At 41.0% G+C, this 21,897-nt stretch overlaps 1 protein-coding gene across 19 annotated transcripts in view; it reads right to left on the bottom strand.

Annotated features, from left to right (window-relative positions):
• Nucleotides 1-1,140: 1,140 nt before the first annotated feature.
• Nucleotides 1,141-21,897, bottom strand: part of ANK2 (ankyrin 2) — a 285,421-nt gene continuing 264,664 nt past the window's right edge. For 11 of the 19 annotated variants that reach the window (XM_055588008.1, XM_055588011.1, XM_055588000.1 and 8 more), the window contains 9 exons: nucleotides 20,014-20,145; nucleotides 18,648-18,791; nucleotides 14,968-15,250; nucleotides 12,925-13,216; nucleotides 9,896-9,979; nucleotides 9,620-9,784; nucleotides 8,432-8,614; nucleotides 6,948-7,039; nucleotides 1,141-3,412 (listed from right to left, as the gene is read on the bottom strand). In XM_055588008.1, the coding sequence (XP_055443983.1) occupies nucleotides 3,229-3,412; nucleotides 6,948-7,039; nucleotides 8,432-8,614; nucleotides 9,620-9,784; nucleotides 9,896-9,979; nucleotides 12,925-13,216; nucleotides 14,968-15,250; nucleotides 18,648-18,791; nucleotides 20,014-20,145 (1,559 nt within the window). In that variant the 3' untranslated portion in view covers nucleotides 1,141-3,228. Of the gene's footprint in view, nucleotides 3,413-6,947; nucleotides 7,040-8,431; nucleotides 8,615-9,619; nucleotides 9,785-9,895; nucleotides 9,980-10,470; nucleotides 10,564-12,924; nucleotides 13,217-14,967; nucleotides 15,251-18,647; nucleotides 18,792-20,013; nucleotides 20,146-21,897 lie in introns of all 19 variants that reach the window. The other 8 variants (XM_055588009.1, XM_055588007.1, XM_055587996.1 and 5 more) reach the window with 1 other exon arrangement.

Genomic DNA, 21,897 nt, shown 5'->3' with positions numbered 1-21,897 from the left:
AAACAAGCGAAACATCTAACGACAGGTGAGTGGATGAGGAAGACATAGTACATATATACAATGAAATATTGCTCAACCAGAAAAAGGGATGAAAGGGGGTCATTTGTAGAGAAGTGCATGGACCTAGACTGAAGTTAGTGAGAAAGAGAAAAATAAACATTGTATATTAATGCATGCATGTGGAAACTATAAAAATGGTACAGGTGAACCCATTTCCAGGGTAGGAATAGAGCCACTGATGCAGAGAATGAATATGTGGACAGGGGGTTAGGGGAAGGGGAGGGTGGGACAAATTGGGAGGCTAGGATTGACATATATACACTACCACGTGTGAGCTAGATAGCTGGCGGGAACCTGCTGTAACACTTAGGAAGCTCGGCTCAGTGCTCTGTGATGACCTAGATGGGTAGGACTAGGGGTGGGGGGTGGTGGGAAGGAGGTGCAAGAAGGAAAGGATACATGTATACACCTAGCTGATTCACTTTCCCATACAGCAGAAAGTAACAGAACATTGTAAAGCAATTACACTTCAATTAAAAAAAAAGCATAAAATACTAAATAAAACTTGACTCAATTGTTAAGCTGTGTCTTTGTTGTTTTTGCAGTAAAAATATAGCAGCACTAAAGGGTTTCTTCCAAAAACAAAACCAAAGATACTCTCCAAACACAACTGATTTCAGTTTTGCACATCCCTGCCCTGTTCTTTATTTGCATTAATGGATCCATTTAATTTCTAACTCTCAGTTGATGAGAGACAGTAAAGCCCCAGAGCTAAATGCTACTCCCAAAGGCAGAAGGCGTTCTCTGAGCACCATGACCGCCTAGAAGAGAGGTGGATCATGGCCCCTCTCCTCATCTCTTCCAGGCCCCCAAATTCCCATTTCTCATTTACTCATGATCCCACAACTAAATCATTGTTTTTCTCCTTTTGCGTAACAATAAAAATTCTTTCAAGACAGAATACAGTCTGTTTCTCCCAGTGCTTAACAGCGTTGGGCATGAAGCATAGTCAGTTTCCAAACAAGAACAAAAGCAAGTTGTGTCTTCCTTCAGGCTTCACATCTATTTCATCTCTTTAATATTAATCTGTAATCTCCTGGAATCAAAGGTGAGTGATAAAGAAGAACAAATCACTGTTGCCACATTTAACACTTGTACATTTTATTTAATTAAATCAGCCATTGTACACATTGCAGCTATGTATTGTTAGTGTTGTATTTTTTCCGTTAACTAATACATGCCCTCATAGATATATTCAATTAGTGTTATCACCATGGGAACAAGATGCTGATTCATCAACTGAAAATTCACTTCTTCTCACAGTATTCAAGTTTTTTGATTACACAGCAAAAATCAAAACCAAAAAAGAAAAACAAAAATGGTGAATAACCATTATGTTGTTACACAGACATCATCTGCACTGCAAATAACACAACAGAAATGCTTTTCTTGAGCTCCAGTGAAGGTTTGGACAAGAAGGCCATGGTGTGCTCGAAAAGGTTCACCACTGGCCTCACTCATTTTGGCTGCCAAAGAATGCTTTATTTCCTATCCAATTGCCAAAAAGTGGTATCATTTGAGGCTTAGGAGATTTGGCTTGTGGGAAACCTCCCTCCCAGGAAATTTTCTCTTGGCAACGTTACTTGAAATGATGAAGTACCACTGTTTGTCATCTTTGTTTTTGACATTCGGAACAATGAGTCATTTTTGCACAACAGGAAAAGACCAGATAGAATTGGAAAATGTTCAATCCCTGGAGGATAGACTCTGGTTTTTAAAATTTTTAAATTTCATCTTCATTGAATATACTTTTCTTTAACAAATAACTGATTCAAAATGTATACTGTTTATATGAATATATTTGTGAATATATATATGTTAAAATGCTACACAGCTTCAACCACTAGAGGAATGAGGAATAGGACATGGAAATCACTCAGCTGATCAAAGTCCCTTCTTTGAAACAGACAGACAGGGAAGTGCACAAATGCACTTCAGAGTTTCCAAGGGAGTTCGGATTTCAAATAAATAAACTAAAAATTTTAAACCCAAACCAAATTTTTCAGGATTTCTCAATCTCGTCTGCAAGCTAAAAAACAGACCTAGCAGAAAAGTGAAAAGTGCTTGCTGAGGGTAAAAAGAATGAAAACCATCAATGTGATTAGAAGAGGGGTTTGTGGTTTGATTCTTAAATGCTACATGCAAAGATATAAACCTGGAGGAAAAAAAAAAGAAGAAACCACTTCAACATGGTGAAGGAGTTCAACCATTTGTGTTGGGCAAATCTTGTTTCCGATGAATTATCTACAGTGCAGTGGCCAGGAGAAAGTACCACCAATAAGACAGCGTGGTTTGCTAAAGCAGCAATGAAAACTGGAAAACTACAGTAGTTATAGCTTTTTAAAATACCCTGCCAACATGTCCCAAATCTAAAGGACCTGAAGATGCTAGACAGCTGTGGGATGCTGCTGCTTGCAACTCAACACCTCACTGCTTCATCTCGTTGCCTCGGCTCCCCGCCTCCCCGCCCTCGACGACGGCTGGAGAGTCACAAATCATGGCTGGCCAGCACCAGCGGTAAGTGCTTAGTTAGGACAGTTCTTCAAGGTTATGAACCCATCTTTAACTAGGAGCCAGGGCTACTCTGGAAATTCTAAGGACGTGGTAGGTCTGAAGTGCTTCTTTTGTGGTAGAACTGTATTATCATTCGATTGTGTTAGCAATATCTTAATGAACCATGGTTCAGCAATTCCTCTAGAGGCCTTTTACTCCGTGATGCCCAGTGTAGTCATGATAGGCAGTGGTTTTAATTTTAATATAGTGTTCGTCTGAGCATTAGCTATATACATCGTACACGGGTATCTCTTGGAAGGATGCCTATGTGTCATCATTTGAAGAGGTCTGCAGGTGAAGTTCTCCCGTTGAATGGATTTTCATGGAGCTTGTGCAGAAGCCAAGAAGAACGATGGAGGTGGCCAGGTCCCAGGTCAGCACAGACACAGCAGAGCAGTGGATACAGCATCCAGAGTGAGGGATGCTATCTTTGGTCACAAATTAGCTTACAGTTAAAGAGGATGGGGGAAAACTCAAACCAAATGCCGCATGTTTGCTAAAAGTGAAATGTCAGGGTATCCCATTAATCAGGCCAGTGAGGTCACTCCTCTAACGAAACGGGACGTTGCATATTGAGTGAAGGTGTGGTTTCTGGTGTGAGAATTGGGCAGCCCCTCACTGGGCCTCTTGCTTCGAGTCCTCCTTGCAGAAATGCCGAAGGAGTTGCTGGAGGTCGTGCTGGAGGTCATCCTGGTCTAGTGCTTCTGGGACATCCTCCAGGTGCTCCAAGTAAATGTGTTTTCCCTGCTGGTCCTTCACCACAGCCCTCTTCTGGGTTCTAGCTTTACTCATTGTTGTCCTGGAGGAAAGCAGACAAGAGAATGTTACATTCTTTCTTTCCTGCTAAAGGCAGCCACTACCTTTGGTATGAGCGGACCTAAGACACGAAAGTGATACTTACTGTTGACACCTCTGTACTGTGCTATTACCAACTACAGCCATCTCTGCACTTCTTTCTTTTAAACACAGCTCTCCTATTTAAATAACTCATGAGATTTCTAAAAAGTATTCTGGAACAAGGAGTATTTTTTTTAAAAATACTTTAAGAAATATTTCAAATAAATGAAATGATGCTTTCATATGATTCTCTTAAGAACTAACCATACACTCATGCCTGTTTTGATCAGTGCACTGCTTCATCTCCATGTACTGTTATACTGGTATGATTATTTTCCTGCATCCTTACTGCAAAGTGATCATACTGTGATTTGCTCCCTCTCTGCTTGTAAATACAATTCTTCATTCCACAAATATGTGGTAAACATGTCTTATGGACCAGGTACTATTATTAAATAGCAAGTAAGGAAACTGGATCTCAGAGAATTTAAGCAGTGCTCCAAATAAAAAAAAAATAACTCAGTTATTATACAGCAGGGCCAAAAATCAAAGGTTTCAGGATTTGAATCTATAACCATGAGGCCATAGGGACCAACTTTATACCAGCATTGGAAGTATCAGTTTTTGAAGCTTTACCCAGTATTTTCCTTACCGATTCCTAGTGTCAAGAAGCTGAGGATTCTGCCCATGGGCTGCCCTAAGCATTATTCTTCCTTCTGACATCTCTACACATCTGTTAAGATCACCTTGGTTTTTAAAATGGCTGACTTCAATCAAAACACTTCCGGCTTACCTTTGGACATCTTGTCTCCTTCCTTCTCTTGTTTTCTCTTATCACCCCTTTCCTTTGAGTCTACCTGAATTATTTTGTATCTGCAAGCAAACTTTCATTTGTTCCTCTTGAGTAAAACGTCAAATTTGGTGCCAGTGGTTGAAGTCAGATTGTTTTATAACTGTTCAGCATCCATATATATTTTTTTCATCCAAAATGCAAATTTCTGCTATTGCCACCAAGATCTGGTATAAACCTTTAGGGCACTGGTGTTGGGGGTTAAGCTTCTATCAGAGGACACTTCTTGGTGTTTTGTGTCCACATATGTCAATGAATGTGTTTATGAATACACTTACATATATGACTCAAACAGTGGAATGAATTATATGCCTATCAGGGGAGCAGTGGGTATGATCAAATGTCTTCAGCAGCATGTAAGATAAAGTGTTGTGGATTACAAATAGATTTCCATAAACTAAGTAGCTGTGGGACTGGACTGAGATGTCTATATTCCTGGCTTCAAATTCACCAGCTGTCACTGAGAGTTTTGGATGAACTGGTCTCAATCTAATTCCATCTTAAGATCTCATGATGCTAGGGTGTGTGTGGTTTATGTGGTCCCATATGCATAACTGAGTAAAAGATGTAAAAGTTCAGAGTATAAAAAGCACTTTATCTTTAATTTATATAGCATCCTTAAAGTTCTGTGAGCAATTCCTCTCTCTTAAATTCCCAGCTGGGGCTGTTTTTCACATGTGGTTGGAGGGTGGAATTGTGACAGAACCTTTAATTTCACTGTTCTAATTATTATCTTATACAGGCTAAAAATAGCCTTGTAGAGTACTATAAATGACAATCTTTCTTTTCTTTTCACTGAAATGAAAAGCACAGCAGTAACTTCAATTTCCATTGTGTCTTCAATGAGAAGCTGAGAACATTTTGTTAATACACACGGCACTGCTAGAAGCCCAGAAAGAAGTGAGGTAATGGTGCCCAAGTTTACACATCGAACAAGCAATGGGGATGAGGGTAGACCAGAAAGCCTCAGAGCTAATCCTTGTTCATATGCACAGGTATGAGCTGCTTACTGCTTTTATAATACTTTCTGAATTTATTAAAGTCCCTGGTTTCAGCCTCACTAGGTACATTCAGCTTCATGGGTATCAAATTCATGCTCATGTTATTTGCCACTCACATGCAGAATCATGAAACAGCTTGTTAAAGACAAAAACCCATCAAAGGAAAGATTTACCAAGATTGAGCTGAAAGTGAAAGTGAAAGTGAAGTCGTGTCCGACTCTTAGTGACCCCATGGACTGCAGCCTACCAGGCTCCTCCACCCATGGGATTTTCCAGGCAAGAGTACTGGAGTGGGGTGCCGTTGCCTTCAGCTAGATTAATCTGTGAGCAATTTAATTTGATTCCTACTCCTTGGAAGGAAAGTTATGACCAACCTAGATAGCATATTCAAAAGCAGAGACATTACTTTGCCAACAAAGGTCTGTCTAGTCAAGGCTATGGTTTTTCCAGTGGTCATGTATGGATGTGAGAGTTGGACTGTGAAGAAAGCTGAGCACCGAAACACTGATGCTTTTGAACTGTGGTGTTGGAGAAGACTCTTGAGAGTCCCTTGGACTGCAAGGAGATCCAACCAGTCCATTCTAAAGATCAGTCCTGGGTGTTCTTTGGAAGGAGTGATGCTAAAGCTGAAACTCCAATACCTTGGCCACCTGATGCAAAGAGTTGACTCATTGGAAAAGACTCTGATTCTGGGAGGGATTGGGGGCAGGAGGAGAAGGGGTCCACAGAGGATGAGATGGCTGGATGGCATCACCGACTCAATGGACATGAGTTTGGGTGAACTCTGGGAGTTGGTGATGGACAGGGAGACCTGGCGTGCTGCAATTCATGGGGCTGCAAAGAGTCGGACATGACTGAGTGACTGAACTGAACTGAACTCTATTCTACAATGGAATATCCGAGATGGTTGGCCCAATGAAATTGGTGACTTGCTTAAATCTATGACGTGACTGTCTAAAAGTCATCTGACTATTATGTCTTGCTGCTGCTGCTGCTGCTGCTGCTAAGTCGCTTCAGTCATGTCCGACTCTGTGCGACCCCATTAGACGGCAGCCCACCAGGCCCCGCCGTCCCTGGGATTCTCCAGGCAAGAACACTGGAGTGGGTTGCCATTTCCTCCTCCAATGCATGAAAGTGAAACGTGAAAGTGAAGTCGCTCAGTCGTGTCCGACTCTTAGCGACCCCATGGACTGCAGCCTACCAGGCTCCTCCGTCCATGGGATTTTCCAGGCAAGAGTACTGGAGTGGGGTGCCATTGCCTTCTCCCATTATCATGTCTTAGTATTACTTAAATTTTTTTTTCTTTGTTTGTTTATTTATGGCTGTGCTGGCTCTTCATTTCCGTGGTATGTGGGATCTTCCTGGACCAGGGATTGAACCCAAGTCTCCTGCATTGGCAAGTGGATTCTTCACCACTGAGCCACCAGGGAAGCACCTGAGTATTACTTTTAAAGCATCAGGAGAATACTTCAGGAATGACACAGTGACTGATGTATCACTTGATGGAAGTCTTAAAATGCAGGGTGAGTCTGTAGCTCCCAAGGGGGTTTTAGGGTAGATGTGTGGATTCTATTTATCTTTTCTTAATATTAGAAAACTTTTAAAAAGTGTTAGTTGGCAAAGTATCACCCCATGCTAACCCAAACCTTCTAATTATTGATCCATCCTCCTTCAGGACTTCATTCTCTACTAAACTGGGGGAGTAGACTTTCATGTGGCTACCTGTGTAACTCAAAGCCTGAAATAAGGAAAAAACAGAACAAGACAAAGTCTATCATAAACCATAGACTTTAACTTAATCTATCACTCTGCTTAATGGATAGTCAATATAAAAATATTGAAAGGATAAAGAAAAGCAGTTCTTAGGAGCAGACCTAAGGATCAAGTTTTATTTAACAGGTCTGTAAAATTTCTTCCATTCATGAAGGAGACTGGTTCAACTACTCTACAGTTGTCCCTACCTATACTGGTTGAGTTCTAATTTCCTCCTCGCCTCACCCTGCTCCTCTCCACAATGCAGACTTTAACGACAAATACAATCAATAACGACCAGAGGCAAAAACAAGCAACAAAAAAATAAAGCCCAAAGTGTATAACTCGGGTGATTCTTCTTTTGATAGTTCAAGTTCACCAGGTGTCAAATCTGAAGAACTAAAAGTAGTATGAATAAAGTATGCTCTTAATATCCTAATGCATTCATATATAATCTCAATGCATACTGTGGGTATAAAAGAGGGCATACACATAAGATTTAACTTCAAAATGTTTCAATAGCAAAGAATGTTTCATAGATGTATTTTGCACACGCCCACCAGCCCTTAGCTGAATCTTTGGGACCAGATGTATTTCAAATTTCAGGTTTTTTTTCTTTTTGGATTTTAGAAAGGTAATATGAGGTATACACTATATATTCTAATATCTCATCTGGGGTAGGGACAGCATCCTGAAATCACACCCATTAATATATCAATAGTAAAACACGAATATTCATTCTTTAGGAATAAAAAAGACTCCAAGTCATTACAATTCCTTGTCAGTTCACACTAAGTTTTTCTGCCAAACTAGCTTGCTACTAACTTAAAAAATTTGTTTTGGTTCTCAAAATTTGGGGAATTTTTGTATTGTAGTAAGTGTTTATGGATATCACTGTGCTGTGGACCCATTTCGTAATTACTGAAAATCAGAACTTAATTATAAATGCTTGGTTTATTTATCGTTATGAAAGATAACTGAATCTTCTTTAATGCTTATCATTGGAAATATCTGAGAATATCCATTAGCAAAAATAAGGGGCAATATCTAATTCTTTCCCTTACTAATTGGAAGTACAAGTCAGTTCTGAGACTTTTAGGCAAGAGGTACCATCATGCCCCAACTTTGGAGATTCTGATCCAGAATGAGCTGAAGGGAATCCTGGTCATATGGATTTTCAAAAACTCTTCAGGTGGCTCAAATGAACACAAGTTGAGGAAAATTATTTCACTGTACACATTATTCAAATAGGAATTCTACGCTCTTGAATTATTCTGCATCCTTCCATGAGTACAGGTATGGAATGACACAATGATAAATCATTTTCTTCTCAAACACAAAGCACACACATAAAGACAAAGTGATGATGCTTCTATACCTCTTCAAAGTCATCTTTGGCTGAAGGAAGATCAGTGGCTAAACTAGAATCCCCCAGATGTTTCTCCATCCTCTCACCATGGACCACAGTTGTCTTAACAACTTTGCTGACTCTACGGCCTTCCACTGGTTCAGCCTGAAATTGTGAGGTACTGGACAAAATGCTGGGCTCAGACAAAGTTACCTGATGAATGAAGGATACACAGTATACAGTTTCTGATGATGAAAATGTAACAGTGATGAATTTTTCTATGCCAAAACCCACATGCTACAATGGTGTATCTTAAAAACAGCATTTTGTCAACAAGCAGCAGAAAAAGACTACAATCAATTGGTAACATCTATGTACTGACTATACAGACACAGCACCAAATCAGCCACTTAGTTCGTTGCTTGGACAGAGGTTGGTCAGGAAGTTTCATGGCTGAGGAACTGGCTGCTCAGTGCAATGCAGACACAGTGCCCTGCAGATGAACTCTCTTTTCCCAAGTGTAAATGGGTTGTTCTGACATTATGAAGACAAAATTAACCATCAAAGAAGGAACTCACAGAGACATGAGAAACTGAAAATGTAGATTTTTAGAGAACCTCGTGTGTGTAATAATAAAATTCTGAGGATGTGAATGGATGCAAGATGGTGAGAATGTTCCAAATTACATGTCAAAGAGAGTAAATACGCTTCTGAAAGAGGGAAGTAAAACAGGAAGAAATAAAACTACAAATCAAGGGAGTTTCTGGATCCTGCTTTCAGTGACTCTGAAATGCAGAAGTTTAGAAATCCAATATTTATCAAAGGTGCCCTAGAGAAGGCTGCGGTGGCTGACTGGGCATGGCACTCCAGTGCCTTTGCACAAGATTTTTTTTAGAATCTACCACTTGCCAGCTAATAGGATTGCTGTCTTTTAAATTTTGACTTTTGGATGTCTGCTGCTGTCAATTGAATTAATGAGAAAGTGGAAATGAAAAGGACCAAAGACAATGAGTACAGTGGCTACAAATCTCCCTCGTGGTTATTTAAACATTTTCCAAATCACGAAGACAAAAAAAAAAAATCAATGTGTAACTAAACACAGACTGCCTTATAAAGGGGAAAAGTGAGGCCAGCAGGAATAAACTATCTCGTCCATCTCTTGTGAGCTCTATTTTACACCTCTCCATAAAGTCAGTTCTGGAGACGTTGTGGGCTCACCTCTGACTGCTCGGTGTCACTCTTCAACACAATGCGCTTTATGACTTTGGAAAAGCCATCCCCTTCATCAACACTGATAGAATCCTGTGGTGTTCCCTGCATCGTAATCTCTTCTTTCTCTGTGCCGTCAGAGGAGATGAACCGCCTAATGATTTTCCTAGTAACCTAGAAGATATTTTACTCATGTAACTTGTTTTTAAGGGACGGTGCCAGGGTACTGATACACGTTTAGACAGGAAACTTGAATCAATCGTGTTAAGATACTTAAGATAATACCTTCTTTACCACGGTGTGTCCATGCTCATCGATGTATTCTTCTTCTGTGACTGTTTCTGGGGGTATGTCAGGCATATCATCTCCCTACACAGTTGAGAGAAAAGGGTCACTTCCGTGTTTGACATCAGTGCTGAAGAACTACTCCCAAGTGCTTATAATGCAAGGAAGGTTAGAAAATTAAAGGAGCTTTGAGAAGCATTGCTGAGATGCCAAATCCTGTCACGCAGTAAGTTTAAAAAAAAAAAAAAAAAAAAGAGGTAATAACATGCTAGAAAATCTGACCAAAGTTAGCTCAAACTTAAACAAACAAACAAAAATAGACCAGCCAGAGGTGAGGTGGGTGGAGCTGGAGATGCTAAATCTTGCTCTTGCTGTTCGTTCTCTCAGAGGGAGGCTGTGGATGTCATTACTGCTGCATTTCTTTACAAACAGAACTTAGGAGGGTTAAGGATCTGCTTTCTGAAGGCCATGCACTACCTAAGGAGCATGCCAAGCCCTCCACTCCAGGTTGGTCACTCTCAAAGGGTTATGGGGACAGAAGTGTCCTGGACGTGCAGTAACGGAACAACTGGTACCTGAATAATCACTCGTCGGCGGACAACCCTGGTTGTTACCATCGCCTCCTCATCTGAGCTGGCCTCCAGCTCACCTAATTCCTCTGTTAGCTCCTGGTGGAAGCATGGAAGCAGGGTTTTTGTTTATCATGCTAGGGAATGTCTCTTCACTACAGGTTTCTGTTTTAGCTCACACTGGTTTCTGCAAGTTCTATTCGTGGAGGCTTTGGTGGAAAAGCCACCAGGAGGGATGAAAACAGCACATGCTGGGCTCAGACTTCACCAAGAATATAGCCTTTTGTTTACTGAATTAAAAAAAAAATCTGAAATTCTGAGAGTGGCCTGAGCACCCATCTGTCAAAGTACATCAGAAGAAAGAAGCAACTTGCCCACTCTTCCTGGACTTCAACTCCTGATGCAGACACAGATCACGGGCAGCACAAGAAACACTTGTGAGCTGTTGATTCTTGGGCTCAGGCTTGGAATGACCCACCAAAGGCACAGAAATATCCTACGCTTGTAGCAGAACTTTCTGCAGGAAGTCAAAGTTTCCTGTAGCTATTATCTGGCCAGTAGTGAGTTTCCCTGCCATCAAGGAAGACAGGCTATGAATAGTATTAGACTCCCTGTCCAGAGGAGCTGAGGTGCAGAGGCCAATCCAATTTTATGGGTCTGGCCCAAAGCCAGAGCTGGAGCTAAGATCATAACTTTAGATGAAAACATATCTCTTGGGAGCGCATATATGGAATCATTCTTTCCTAATGGAATGCTATCTTTAAAAATTCTATTGAAAAATAGAAAAGATTACTCAACTAAATTTTGTCAACATACTCTAAAATATCACTTATATTTCCATATTCTTTCCTGCTGCAGGAAAACATGTAAATTCCAAGCCAAATTATACTTTAAGTACACTTAGGAATCTGCTGCCTAGAAATACGGTCAGTAAGAAAAGTGACTGAAATTGGACCCTTAAGTCAGGGTCATGAGATGAAAAGGGTCAAAATAGGAAGCTTAAGAGAAAGAATTAGAAATTCATCGAGAATAAGTAGAATAGGCCCATATAAATAATGCGGAATATAGGGCAATTTATCAAAATTTACTCATATGCATAGGACAGATTAAATATATGAATTATCCAGATAATTGTTTCAAGTGTACACTTCAGTTAGCCTATAGATTCTTAGACTAAAATTGGCAACTTTTAAGTTCAGACAGCATCTATGAAACGTTTTTACTAGAATTCATTTAAGCCAAGAACTTGAGAGGTGAATAAAGGCTGTACAAACGCAAACTTGGAATAAACATCCATTCATGGGATGAATTCATTATTTAAAATAGCTGCCAAAATTTGGAGCAGTTCTTATCTGCCTGGATCTCCCCTAATTTTAAACTATGGTTTTAGAAATCTTGCCAGCAGATATCACACTCAGAGTGAACAAAAACAAATGTAGATGTTAAGCCCAAAGATATTTTCCCTCCAGAGTCTTAATTCTTTTATAAAACATTCTTTCCTAAAAGATGTATATGCATGCTTTAAAAATAGTCTGACATATAAAATGTTTTTAAATCCAAAAAAGGAAAAATATATCTAATTTAATTTACATTAAGTTTAATTCAGAAAGATGTTCACACTTGTGTGTGTGTGTGTGTGTGTGTGACTCCTTCAAGGAGCTATTGAAAATGCCGGTTCCTGTCCTTTCCCCTCCCTGGGATCATTCTGATCCAGGAGTTCAGAGGAGGGAGCGATACGAACCATTCAGGCCGTGTTCTGAGAATAAATGGTTCAACTCAGTTTCTTAAGATGGTCTCCACCTGTCTTCACAAATATCAAAACCTCACTTAAAAACAAAGAAGAGACAGCGATGCATACTCATGCCGCTATTGGTTTTCTGACTTTTGGAAGCAGCCGTCAATGTAGGTGTAATGTCCTTTTCCTGAGTCATTCTTAAAATAAATAGGAGCTCTCACTTGGAAATAATACTTCCCCTAATGAGAAACATTTGTTTTGGGAGGTAAACCCCACTCAATACCCACAGTTGGTGCGCTTATCACCTGACCGCACAGACAGACTTGCCACGAGGGCAGATTCCAGCACTCTCCCACAGCTGGCCAGCTTACCTGACGCTCGGTAAATTCCCCTCACTAGTCGTCTTTATTTATAAGATAACTAATTCTGAAAGGTAATATCAGGTATATTATTTCACCCCAATGCTCATTTTTCTTAGCAAAAGGGTTTCCAACTATAAAACTGGGGCTGATGGTCAAAGAGCTAGAATTAGAACCATGTACTACTCTCTTTCTAGATTCACGGGTTCTCAGGTTTTTAAAAGGGATTGGCGGGCTTCCCATGGCCCAAGTTAATTAATTTGGCAAGCTGTTCTGTGAAAAAAACAGGTCACTGGAGAAATGGACATGGGAGAGGGTGTGGAGCTTTGTTCCACGTGGGCAAAGAAACAGAGGAGGAGATTTTACCTTTTGAAAAGCAGCCTCTTCATCAAGCCTCTCGAAGGCCTGAGGCTGATCCTCGGCCGACTCCACGATCACGAGGCTGGTTTTCCGAGGTGAACTCTCCTCCCTGCACTCGGGGGGCTCCTCAGGTTCCTGCACAACTGGAGAGCCTCCCCGCTCACTCGATGTCGGGGTTTGGAGATACAGCCTCTCCTCCTCGGAAGGGGTGACAATTTCCTCAGGTGTCTTGGTGGGGGAGCCCGATGTTCCTGTGGCCTTCTGAGTCTCTGACATTTCTGTCCCTGGGGTTGTCACACTGAAACGGAAAAGCCCCAGTATACCATGAGAACACAGGCATTTGTGACCCCGTTGAAAGAAGGGAAGATGAAATCAGTCTTCATAGTCCATGGAAGTCTAAATGTGTTTCTAAACTTGGCCAAGAAATGAAATGTGAACAAAAATTGTATGTAAAATATAGTTACAGCACATTGATGTAGCATTGACTGGGAAAGATGCACTTTAAAGAGATAAAAATTATTCTCAAATGTATTACCATTTCCTAATCTCTACAAAGTAGGGTAATAAAGAATATGAGATATTAATAAATAAATAATTTCATCTTTGACAACTCAAGGTAATATTGATGATCTGAGGAGGTTTATATAAGAAAGATCCGTGGACAATAAGGCTTCTGAAGCAAGACCAAAATTTGGCAAAAATTTTAAAAAGCAATATATAAACCCCATGTTAAATATAGTTACCATAATCATAAATAGAGGGAGATTCTTGTTATATCTCTGGAAAATTATTATTACTTAATAAGATCTTTTGGTATTGGAACTTTTTCTATTGATATAGTTTAAGTAACACAATCTTTATAATTGCAATTTATTTTTTAAAAAATTATTTATTTGGTTACACCAGGTCTTAGTTGAGGCATGTGGGATCTAGTTTCCTGACCAGAGATTGAACCCAGGTCCTCTGCATTGGGAACATGGAGTCTTAGCCACTAGACTACCAGGGAAGTTCCTATCATCCCAATTTCTAAAAGAAAAAAAAAAATGTTCCCCTACTTGATTATAATTTTCTGTCACTCTATAAATGTTAAATGCCCCGAGTGCTTTTCTGATAGTCCCTCTTTGCTTCCCATCTTTTCCTTCTTCCTTCTCTTTTCCTGGCCTCTCCTTTATGTTCTCCCCTACAATCTAAAGGTGGGTGGGTGAGAAGGTGGTGCGCTGCGGAAGGCAAGGTCATCTCAATGCCCATTTTCTCCAAATCCAGTGATTTCAGCATAAAGCTCACTCAACGACAAAGAGCCTCCTGACACACTATTCTCACATTTCAGGGCGGGGACATGCTTGCCTTGCTCATGATCTGGTTGGTTTTCTAGACAAGTGTCATTTAAGAAACTTTCTTTTGCTTTTGCTTCCAGGAAGCCCAGAGCTTGAGTTCTAAGCTCACTGCACTCTGCAGCTTCCTTTAGCCAGAAGCTCTCCAGACGACTTCTCTTCATTCCCATTCCAACCTCTAATGGTCTTTCAATCTGTGTGCGTGATTTGTGTGGTATCTCTATATTTATTGTCAGCCACCTCATAGCTTTGTGGTGGCTTCTCCTGCACTGGCCCTGTTCACACTCTGCACCAGTCAGAACACAAGCGGCACGCACACAGAGAAGTGAGGTGCAGCAGATACACAAGTCATGACCGCACGGTCCACAGTGTCAACAGTGCCTTCAGAGACACACCTTTGACCTTTGACCCTGTAAGGTGAATAAAGTGGATATTACTATCATAATCTATAGATGTGGAAACGGAATCTCAAACGGCTTAGGCATTCACCCAAGGTGACCGAATTGGAAACTGGTTCAAGCAGACTTGTGCCACGCAATGCTGTCACATGATGTCTATTAAATATCTTGCTTCTTTTCCTCTAGTTCTGGCATCTGTTATTCGTGGGGTCATTTGAGAACTATCTGAAAACGCTTTATGCTTGGATATGGCTGGCACCCTCGCCATGTTGGCTGGCATCTCTGGACTGACCCAGCACAGCCTTTCTTTTGGAACTCACAAGTATTCTTGCTGTTCAAGAGATGTCTCCTCAGGCAGGTCTTGCATTTTCCCTAAGAAAGCCTGTTGAACTTGCTCCTTGTGAGTCTGGGGAAGGAGCTCTGTTGCGGAGCCGTTGCCCTCAGTTTTGGGGATGCCATCCTGAAGAGTGGAGTAACCAACAGAAATGTCTTCCTCTGAGACGATGGGAGGGTGGTCAGAGGCCTCATCCTCTTTAGAAGCAGCATGCTCCTCTTTCTGCTTGTGCTGGGCAGTGCATAGCTCCTCTTGGAGTACTGAGAACCCTGGAGGGGAGAATGATTCCAAGTAAGTGTTTAACTGAAGCTAAAATGTATTAAGTACGTATTTATTAAGTAACTACTACATGCCACGCCTGTGATAGGTTCATGGTTACAAAGTTGATAGAGGCACTGTGCCTGCTTTCCATCTAATACTGACCATCTAGGGAAGCATAGGCAAGTAAGAAATATTAAAATGCACAGTGACTGGGCCTCCAGTGCTAGCTGATGAATGCCAAGGACCCAACAGGGTTAAAGAATCAAGGAAAGGAAATGCAGAGGGTGAGACATCTTTAGGAGACCTAAAGATAAGCACGAACCAACTGCAATAGTCAAGGCATAAATCTACATAGCAAGAAGAGGGTTAATAAGAATGGAAATAAAAATACTACTACTACTCCTCCTACTAATAGCTAACACGTTCTGAATCTTTATACTATACATCAGGTACCATTATGGGCTTCCCAGGTGGTGCTAGTGGTAAAGAACCTGTCTGCCAAAGCAGGAGACATAAGAGACATGGGTTTGAACCCTGGATCTGGAAGATCCCCTGGAGGAGGGCGTGGCATCCCACTCCAGTATTCTTGCTTGGCGAATCCCATGGACAAAGGAGCCTGATGGGCTACATACAGTCCATAGGGTCGCAAAGAACCAGACACAACTGAAGCAACTTAGCACAGCACAGGCATATTATAGGTGCTTTGCAAGTATGAACATGTATTAAACAAACACTCTGAGGTTAATACTCTTTTTATGAAAGGTCTCTTAAGCCAGGCCATGGAATTTCATTATATCAAGGGCAATAAGGAGTCACTGAAAAATTTTTGGCAGAGATGTGACTGACATTCATCTATCTCTCTATTCACTCAACAGATATAATATGTTGAGTTTTGTATCTAATAGGTGTTTAGATGCTGGATACATAGTAGTAAACAGGACAGGAAAAGTTTCTGGCCTCACTGAACTTGCATTTCTACGGATATAGATTTATAGTAACTTTTAGGGGGCAAGGAAGCCAGGGGAAAAGTACAGAGTAAAACGGGGCCAGTATTTCAGATAAACATGTCAGAAAAGGCTCCTTTTAGGAGCTGATATTTGAGCAGAGGCCTGAATAAAGTGAGAGAAAAAGGTACGTGATGATCTGAGGAAAGAACACCTCAGAATGGAGGAGACAAAAAGCACCAGAGCCTAGAAGCCTGAGAAGACGGAGGCGCCCAGGGAGCAGAAGTTGGGTGTCTTGGACTTGGAAAGATGGGGAGAGATGGGAGACAGGACAAGCTATGAGGCTCCTGCCGACAATAATACATGCCATTGTGTGAATTTACAGAATGTAAACTGCACAAAGACACTGAGGGAGACTACCCTGTGAAATAGGGAAAAAAAAAAAACAAGAAGAGAGGGTATATTTTAAGAAGAAGAAGAAGGGATTAGTTTTCTGTGTCAAATGTTACAAGCGGGTAAAGGAAGATGAAGACTGAGTTGCTCAGTGCATTTGGTGATGAGGAGAAACTGGTGAATTTTGCAAGATTCTTTGCTGTTGAACGGTGATGACCACACATGGCCTGTATGGATTCTAGAGACAGTTCTATAGAGAACGGGAAGAGAAAAAGTAGAGATTGGAAAGTGAGACTCTTCTTTGGAAGAGACTTCCCATGAAATGGCTGGAGAAACAGAACTTCATACAGGGGGACATGTTGGGTGAAAGAAGATATTTGCTTTGCTTTGCTTTTTAAAGCTGGGATCTATGAAGTACACTGTAATGCTCTAGAGCACGGTCTAGTTGTACGAAGACAGAGTGGGTCACTGCAGGAGAGAAGCCCACAGCTGGTAAAGGGGATGAAATCCAGTACGAAAGACAAGATGATGGTTTTAGCAAAGCAAGTCCATTTCATACAGCAGGGAAGGTAGAGTACAAGCACTGAGATGCACTTACGTTGGGAGATTTTGTGGTGAATGGATATGGACATTTGCTTATAGTTATTCTTTTTTTTATAAGGAATGTCAATTATGATCAGGTTGGAAAAAATGAAAAGAAGAGACATATTGGAGGCTTGAAAGAAGAGAAAGTGCAAAAATACTGATGAGACAGATAGAAGGAGAAAGAGTCAGTGAGAATGGAAATGAATGAGGGTAAATTAGGGAAATTTTAATATCAAAAATGAGGTAGAACAATGGCTGGAGGTCCAGTGGGTTTGAAGGATGACTGTGTAGAAGCAAAAGAGGATGCGAGTATAATCCCTCAAGTCAGGCCTTGGAAGTAGTACAGTCACTGATGACTCAGTTTGGGTTGCATGCATAGAAACAGGTTACTAAGCTGGAGTAAAAGACACAAGCATCAGAAGTGCCAACAAGGAGCTGAAGAAAGGGCACTGGGTATCACCCATGCTGATGGTTGCTATGCACTATTTGTGCGCGTGTGTGAATGCTGAGTCGCTTCACTCATGTCCAACTGTGTGACCTCATGAACTGTAGTCCACCTGACTCTCTGGTCATGGGATTCTCCAGGCAAGAATACTAGAGTCAGTTGCCATGCCCTTCTCCAGGGGATCTTCCTGACCTGGGAATCAAACTCGCATCTGCCTGTGTCTTCTGCATTGCAGGCAGATTCTTTACCCACTGAGCCACCTGGGAACATTGCTGCTGCTGCTGCTGCTAAGTTGCTTCAGTCGTGTCCGACTCTGTGCGACCCCATAGACGGCAGCCCACCAGGCTCCCCTGTCCCTGGGATTCTCCAGGCAAGAACACTGGAGTGGGTTGCCATTTCCTTCTCCAATGCATGAAAGTGAAAAGTGAAAGTGAAGTCACTCAGTCGTATCTGACTCCTAGCGACCCCATGGACTGCAGCCTACCAGGCTCCTCTGTCCGGGTCCCCTTCAAATTTATATGCTGAAACCCTAGTCCCATTTTGATGATATTTGGACAATGTATCCCTAGGAGGGAATTAGGTCATGAGGGGAGAGCCCTCATGAATATGATTAGTGAGTGCCCTTATAAGAAGAGGTTAGAGAGCTGGCTGTCCTTGATGTGAGGACAGAGCAAGAAGAAGACAGCCATGAACCACCCTGAAGAGGGCCCTCACCAGACCCTGACTATGCTATCACCCAGACCTTGAACTTCCAGTTTTCAGAACCAAGAGAAATAAATTTCTGTTGTTTAAGCTACCATGGTTTTCTGTTGGAGATCATGGTTTTCTGTTGAAGCAGCCCATAATGACTGAGATGGTGATGAAATATCAAAGTATGAGCAGTATTTGGGTACCTAAAATGGGCAAGGAAGTCTCAGGGTAGCGAGGAGAAGAACGTATGACCAAAGACCATAGGCAACCCTCTGAAAAAGGAAGATGGTGGGTCCCATTGCCTGAATTAACTGTACACAACACTCATACACACTTAAGTTGTCTGACCTTCACTATGATCCAGTGTAATGGTCTGCTCAATCTCTGCATAGCTATGACTGATGCGCTCCTGGAGAGCTTCTGTGCTGGTCTCCATGAGATGCACGATATCCATTCGGTTGATCTTGGTGAGACATTCAATGAGACTGGTATCTGGGATATTAAAGAAAAAACATTGATTACATCAGAGGGCTAGTCTTTTAAACCCTTTCCTTTAGTTGTCTTTGTGAATTTTTTTGTTGATACATTTTAAGTATAGGAAAAAATTTACTAAAATTTTGATATCTGTACCAAAAACAGCCAAAGCCCAACTAAGGATCTTTGTAAGCAAACAAACAAGACAAACACACAAAATGGGTGACACAGCATGGTAATAAGCCCTAAAAGCAGAGTTACCAGACGACATGTAGAAGGTCCTGTCAAATGTGAACCTTTGATAAAAAACGATTTTCTAGGTAAAAGTATATCCCAAATATTGCATGGGATATATTCATACTAGAAAAAGTATTTGCTGACTGCTGCTGCTGCTGAGTTGCTTCAGTCGTGTCCGACTCTGCGCGACCCCATAGACGGCAGCCTACCAGGCTCCCCCGTCCCTGGGATTCTCCAGGCAAGAACACTGGAGTGGGTTGCCATTTCCTTCTCCAATGCATGAAAGTGAAAAGTGAAAGTGAAGTTGCTCAGTCGTGTCCGACTCAGCGACCCCATGGACTGCAGCCCACCAGGCTCCTCCGTCCATGGGATTCTCCAGGCAGGAGTACTGGAGTGGGTCGCCATTGCCTTCTCCGACTACCTGAAATTTAAATTTAACTGGATACTCTCTATTTTTATTTTTATTTTCTGGCAATCCGGTTGAGAAAAATGGTAAGAGAAGGAAAGATAAATGTGGGCTGGAAGTCTCTAGGTAAGGTCTTCAAAGAGATATTAAAGGAAATAGCAAATTTAGGCCAGCTGAAGGATAAGAAGCGGTTATGGCTACTTCCCATTTTATTTGATGTGGTCAGAATATCCACTTGACATTTTCCCCCCATTTTAGTTATTTAGGAGTAAAGGAAGCAGGAACTGAATATAATGTACCATCAATAAAACAATGATTAGTAAAGCAAGTGTCTGCTGTCAATATTTAGAAAATTTAAGGATCTTAATAACATTCCTGTTAGCAACCAGGGCTAGGATCACTTTTCACTACTTAATGCTGTTCACAGAAACACAGTACAAGAAGTTTCATGCAACGTGGTTATTTGAGAAGTGTTATCGCTTCTTCTCATTTGCTTATAGCAGCACTTCAGATTGGTGGCACCTGACATAAAAGGCATCGAATAAGGCTTATTTCCACCTCCACCCTACTGCCTTTTAGTTAGAGCTCCCCACCCACCTGTAGCATGTCTCCCGTCCCTTTCTAGCCAGTACTTCAACAGTGCATGACTCTGATCCTGGAGGGAGTTAGGGTTCTCAATTCGAATTTGATGAATTTGCTCTTCAGTGAAGTCCAGTTCTCTTGCTAACTCTAGAAGAGAAAATACTTCTTTGTAAACACGTTAACTTCAAAGTTTGAGTCTCAACACCCTGTCTTGTCATTTTGCAAATGATGTGTTCTTTGTACTGCTGTAACAGAGTTCCTTCATGTTTTCCTATTAGAAAAGACTCTCATATGCCTTTGTTCTTCTAGCACTAACCCCAGATATTTTCCTTACATCTGGGTTTAGAGTTGATCACTGTCATAGTGGAAAAAGTAAGTTTGAAACAATGATTGTAAAATATGTAAATTCAGCCCCATTTAATTCCAAAATTGAGAAGAGACCATTAATACTGGCTTATACTCTTAACCAAGATAATGGAAAATAAATGAGTGAAAACAGTAGAAGAGACCATGTCTCACTTTTAATCATAATTAGGTAATTTTCAAATACTATAAATCCTGTTTCTGAGTACTTGGATAAATATTGGTTGCAGCTATATTATGCTGGTTGGATAAACTCTTTTCTACAACATTATGTCATATGAATAAAAGGTCTGGGAAGCATTAACTGACTTAGGGAAGAAGCCACAAAGTTCTTATTTAAAGTCTATACCATTAACATTCTACATGGATGCTAATGTATTGAGGGGTGTATGTGTTGAGGTGTCCTCTTTAGAGGGTAATTTGCTAATATCTTTCTAAATTAAAAATATACATATCCTTTACCCAGCAATTTTCCTTTTAGGGTATGCCCTATAGTGCGTGCGTGCTCAGTTGTGTCTGACTCTATGCGACCCCATGGACTGTAGCCCGCCAGGATCCTCCATCCATGGAATTCTCCAGGCATGAATACCGGAGTGGGTTGCCACTTCTTTTCCAGAGGATCTTCCGGACCCAGGGATCATACCCACACTTCTTGCATCTCCTGCAGTAGCAGGTGGATTCTTTACCTCTGAGCCACCAGAGACGCCCATGCCCTATAGACACAGCCACAAATCTACCAGTGCACAAAGATATTTACTGCCACTAACAAGAAACAGCCTAGGCATCCATCAACAAAGGCCACCGATGGAATGGCCTCCTATACAGTGGAATTAAATATCTATTTAAAAGAATTACATAGATATTTCTAGGCTGATGGATTATTTATGAGAAATACTGTTAATTACACAGCTTATTTTTTAAATAATAGGCATAGATGTGAGCACTGCAGATTTTGTCTGAATACATGAGAAAGTGTTAGCAGTTACCCTTGAGGAATGGAGCTCGAAGATAAGATATAGGTAGTGTGAAGGACTTATTTACATTTTATACCATTCCATATGATTTTAAGGTTTGAATTTTTACCAACTATAATAGATACTGCATTTAACATACATAGACATACATACTTAAAAGGCAAAGTAAATAATTCAGAATGCTACCTATTTAATAAGTCAACTAGGGATATTTTGAGATCCTCCCTACCTCTAAATTCCTCAGTTAAATAAAAATGATCAGTATTATTAAATTACTTTAAACTATTTCAGTCATTTATTCTACATTATCAGTTATCTTTGTTAAGAGTATTATGACTTCATACCAAATCTTTAAGAAACTTAAAGGAGCTTAATATTAACTTTATAATGTTTCAATTACGTAGTCTGCCAGGTTCCTCTGCCCATAGAATTCTCCAGGCCAGAATACTGGAGTGGGTAGCCATTCCCTTCTCCAGGGTATCTTCCCAACCTAGGGATCGAATCCAGGTCTCCCACAATGCAGGCGGATTCTTTACTGAGCCACCAGGGAAGCCCTTATATT

This window comes from Bubalus kerabau, chromosome 7 (genome assembly GCF_029407905.1).
Source record: "Bubalus kerabau isolate K-KA32 ecotype Philippines breed swamp buffalo chromosome 7, PCC_UOA_SB_1v2, whole genome shotgun sequence".
NCBI classification, from domain to species: domain Eukaryota; kingdom Metazoa; phylum Chordata; class Mammalia; order Artiodactyla; family Bovidae; genus Bubalus; species Bubalus kerabau.
Note: the sequence above shows the minus strand (reverse complement) of the source record. Positions and strands in the feature narration are given on the sequence as shown.